We start from the raw sequence: 3,654 nt of genomic DNA on the forward strand, positions 1-3,654 counted from the left end.
TTATCCAGATCATGCATTCAAACAAAAGCACTCATAGAGCTATTACATATGAGGTCCAAACCATTGAGCTATTCTCCCTCCTCTTCCTCCCCTTCCTCTCTCACCACCACCACCACTAGCAGCACCACCACCTCCACCTCTACTAGGGGCAGCACCAGCGCCTACACCTACCCCTCTCCCCGCCGCCACCTAGCGCGCCGCTTGGCCGCCACCCTCTCCCCGGCTACTCTCCTGCACGTGCCGGGAGGAGCGGCGCCTAGCCTACGCCCGCTCTCCTCCGCCGCCGCCCGCTCGCCGCCGGCTAGGTCTCCATTTTTTTTTGGACACGGGCTAGGTCTGTCGCCGAGAGGAGATAGACTCTTTATGGTTAACATTTCTTAGGGGTAAAAAGGTAAATCACTAATTCGGAAATTCTTTATTTCTACCATAAACCCGGTCTCACTAACTTCTATCTAAACCAGGGGTAAACGTCTGTTTCAGTGAAAAAAGGTGGGGCAAAAACGAAAACCCTAAAAGTAGAGACAAAATCAATATTAGATATAAAAGTGGGGGAAAAACGAAATTGTCCCTTTTAAAAACTAAAAAATTACCGCACTAATAACCGCACTGGGAGTCGAGGAGATCGAATCGATGATCCACCCAGAATGCGGTGGCACGGTACACAATCCCACAATTACCAGTAGTACTAGTATACCATGGCAAAGAGCGACCGAGGAGGCTAGGCCCATCCCACCCATACGGACCGGACTGGACCCGTCACGTCCATCTCCTCTCTCGTCGTGGGCCTCCACCACATTTGCTCCTCGATGTCCGCGCCCTCAACAATCACATCGCATGTGCCCCCCTCTCCTCGACACCCCCATCGCTTCTGTACATTCCTACTCCACTCCGGTAGCATTACGATTAGCATCAACATTAGTTACTTCAGCTAAGTGATTTAGTCGTACTATTAGCACGATTTTACTGTTAATTGGTTAAGTAAATAATTAGTATGCTGCCGTAGTGCTAATTAAGTATAGTAGTAGTAGATTAGTAGTATAAAAATAATGTAATAGTGCGTGCCGTGCCCGGCTGCCCGTGTGCCGGGTCGCCCTCCCTCGAGCGACGAATCTGCCGGCCCTTAAACAAGAAACAAAACCACACGACTAATGGCATGTACAATAATTTTTATTAGCGGTGTTGACGTGGACTAGAGAGAAAAAAGGAAATAGAAAGATGAAAGGAAATAAAAAGATGTTGCTACGTATAAAAGATGATTGCTACGCATGAGAATTTATTAGAAATTCTCATGGTATTTATTAGAAATTTTTTATTGCATTAAGTGTAATAAAGGAAAGATAACTACTAAGAAAATTTTTTACCGTATTATCTTAACTATTGTAACATGATAGTCTCTAATTAAAATATATAGACCATACGGAGTCCCTCCCTTGGTACTTGCCCTAATCTCATCGTGAAAAGCCTCAAAACCTGCAATTAACTAACATCCTAATTAATCAAGTAATTAATCAACAATCTACAGCGTACAACCGACACAGTCTACCACTACCCCCTACAGTACAACAACAAAGCTCATCAAAAATACCCCCACTCACACTAGTCAACACATCGTCTCATGACTAAAATGTTTTTGTTACTACTACAATGGCGCCGACATGGCCGCCGGCCATCACCGGAGCACGAACAGCCGCAGGGCGTGGACCAAGAACAGCGCCAGCGCCGCGGCGGGCGACGGCCGGGACAGGGGCGCCGCCGCCGTCAGCTCGCCGGTGGCCATGTTGGCGATCCACGTCTCGCTGCCGCTCAGCACCACGCCCTCCTCGCCGCCGCCGCCGGCGTCGCCGCCCATCGGCATCGGCATGCTGGTGTCCGGGACGGCGTCCGTGAACGTCGTTCCCGGCATCGTCGTCGCCGTCGCCGTCCCGGGCATCGTCGCCCCAGGCATCGCCGTCGCCGTCGTTGGCGTCGTCGGCGTCCCCATCCCCGGCATCATCGCCGCCGGCGTCGGCGTCGCCGTCGTCGACTTCTGGCTGCCGCTGCGCACCACGTGACATGGAAAGAGAAAGAACAAGCGCACATGGTCAGCTCACGAGCAATGTGTGTATATGCATCTGGAATCAAATCCATGGCTGCAAGCAAAATCAACAGTAAACTAATCGCGCGAAACAAAACAAAAGCTCGGGTTTGCACTTTTCTTTTCACCCTATCTGCAAGTAATTAACTAAAGATAATGCCAAGATCTCCTCCACCTAATTACTACTACACTACAATCCTTGCACTTTCTTTCCATTTCTAGCTCACAACATGAACAGCTCACTAAGCATCCAGATTTGCAGCTCAGATCACTCTCTGACAGAGTGACAGTGAGTGAGTGACAGTAGCTAGCAGACAGCAGTGGAAAGAGCAGATGAATGGCGGGAGAGAGGTGAACCTTGGGGAGGAGGCGGGGCAGAAGGTGAGGGTGTAGTCGGGGCCGCCGGAGCAGGTGAAGGTGGAGGTGGGGTCGTCGAAGGCGTAGCTGTAGGAGCGGGGGCACGCCGACTTGAACACCTGCGAGTACGCCGTCGGCCGGCACGTCGACGGGTTCGCGAACGCGCCGCTGCAGCAGAACTCCGGCCGCCCGAACGCGTCGCACGCGCTCCGGCACGCCGCGCCGCCGCCCGCCCGGAGCTCCGCGGGGCACATCGCGTTCAGGTCCGCCGCGCACCCCGCCGCCGCGCACGTCGCCGCCGACGTCAGCGACCCGCCGCCGCCACCGCCTCCTCCGGAGGACGATGGCTCCACCAGCACCGGCAGGTTGTAGCCGTCGACGAGGCTGACGTCGTAGAAGTCGAGCCCGCCGCTGCCGTCGAGCGTGAACTCGGCCAGCGTCGCGGGCGGCGCGGCGCCCGCGCCGTTGCACTCGGCGCCGCCCGAGCCGCAGTCGCCGGTGGCGCACACCATCCGGCCCCCACCCGCGCCGCCGTCCTGGACGACGGCGCACCCCGTGCGCGCCCACATCCTCCCCGACCACCCCGCCGGCGCCGGCACCGCCCGCGCCACGCCCGGCGGGAGCTCGAACCCCGTGGTGGCCAGCCGCGCGCTCCCGGCGTTCGACAGCACGCCCGGCCACACCGTGTCCGTGCACCGGTTGACAAACGTGAACGTCGCCGCCTCCACCCCCCAATCTGCACACACACACACACACACAAAACAAACCATGCCGCCATTACCAACCATCCACAACAACAACAACAAGAACAAGATCAAACATCACAGATTTACCTACCTCTCCATAAGACCAAGAAGAGCACAAGAACGGCGGTGGCAGATCTCGGCAACCACCCCATCGCCATTTTCTTGATGCAATGCAAATGCAATGCAAGAAGCGTGCAGTTGTCAGAGATTCAGGCACAGAGCAGAGCAGTGGAGTTACTCCACTTCACTTCACTTCTGCAGTGCACTAATGGAGAGAGAGAGAGAGAGAGAGAGAGAGAGAGGTAGGGGACAGCCACCACAAGCGCACTTGGGAGTCTTGGAGATGGAGAGGAGAGAGTCACAAGGATGGAGGAGAGGGGAATCTTTGGGGATGGGTACAAGGTTATACAGGGAGAGTGGGGGCAAATGGCTTTCTTTTTTTACCTTGCTTTTGGGGCAGGAGTGTACATATGCATG

The 3,654-nt window shown here is 54.9% G+C and overlaps 1 protein-coding gene across 1 annotated transcript; it reads right to left on the reverse strand.

Annotated features, from left to right (window-relative positions):
* Nucleotides 1–1,365: 1,365 nt before the first annotated feature.
* Nucleotides 1,366–3,576, reverse strand: LOC127753510 (thaumatin-like protein 1). Its single transcript, XM_052278996.1, has 3 exons — nucleotides 3,269–3,576; nucleotides 2,432–3,167; nucleotides 1,366–2,036 (listed from the first exon to the last, which is right to left on the reverse strand). The coding sequence occupies exons 1-3, from the start codon at nucleotides 3,333–3,335 to the stop codon at nucleotides 1,670–1,672; spliced, it is 1,170 nt and encodes a 389-aa protein (XP_052134956.1). The 5' UTR covers nucleotides 3,336–3,576; the 3' UTR covers nucleotides 1,366–1,669.
* Between the last annotated feature and the right edge of the window lie 78 nt (nucleotides 3,577–3,654).

The sequence above is a fragment of the Oryza glaberrima genome, chromosome 10, assembly GCF_000147395.1.
Source record: "Oryza glaberrima chromosome 10, OglaRS2, whole genome shotgun sequence".
In the NCBI taxonomy this organism is placed as follows: Eukaryota; Viridiplantae; Streptophyta; class Magnoliopsida; order Poales; family Poaceae; genus Oryza; species Oryza glaberrima.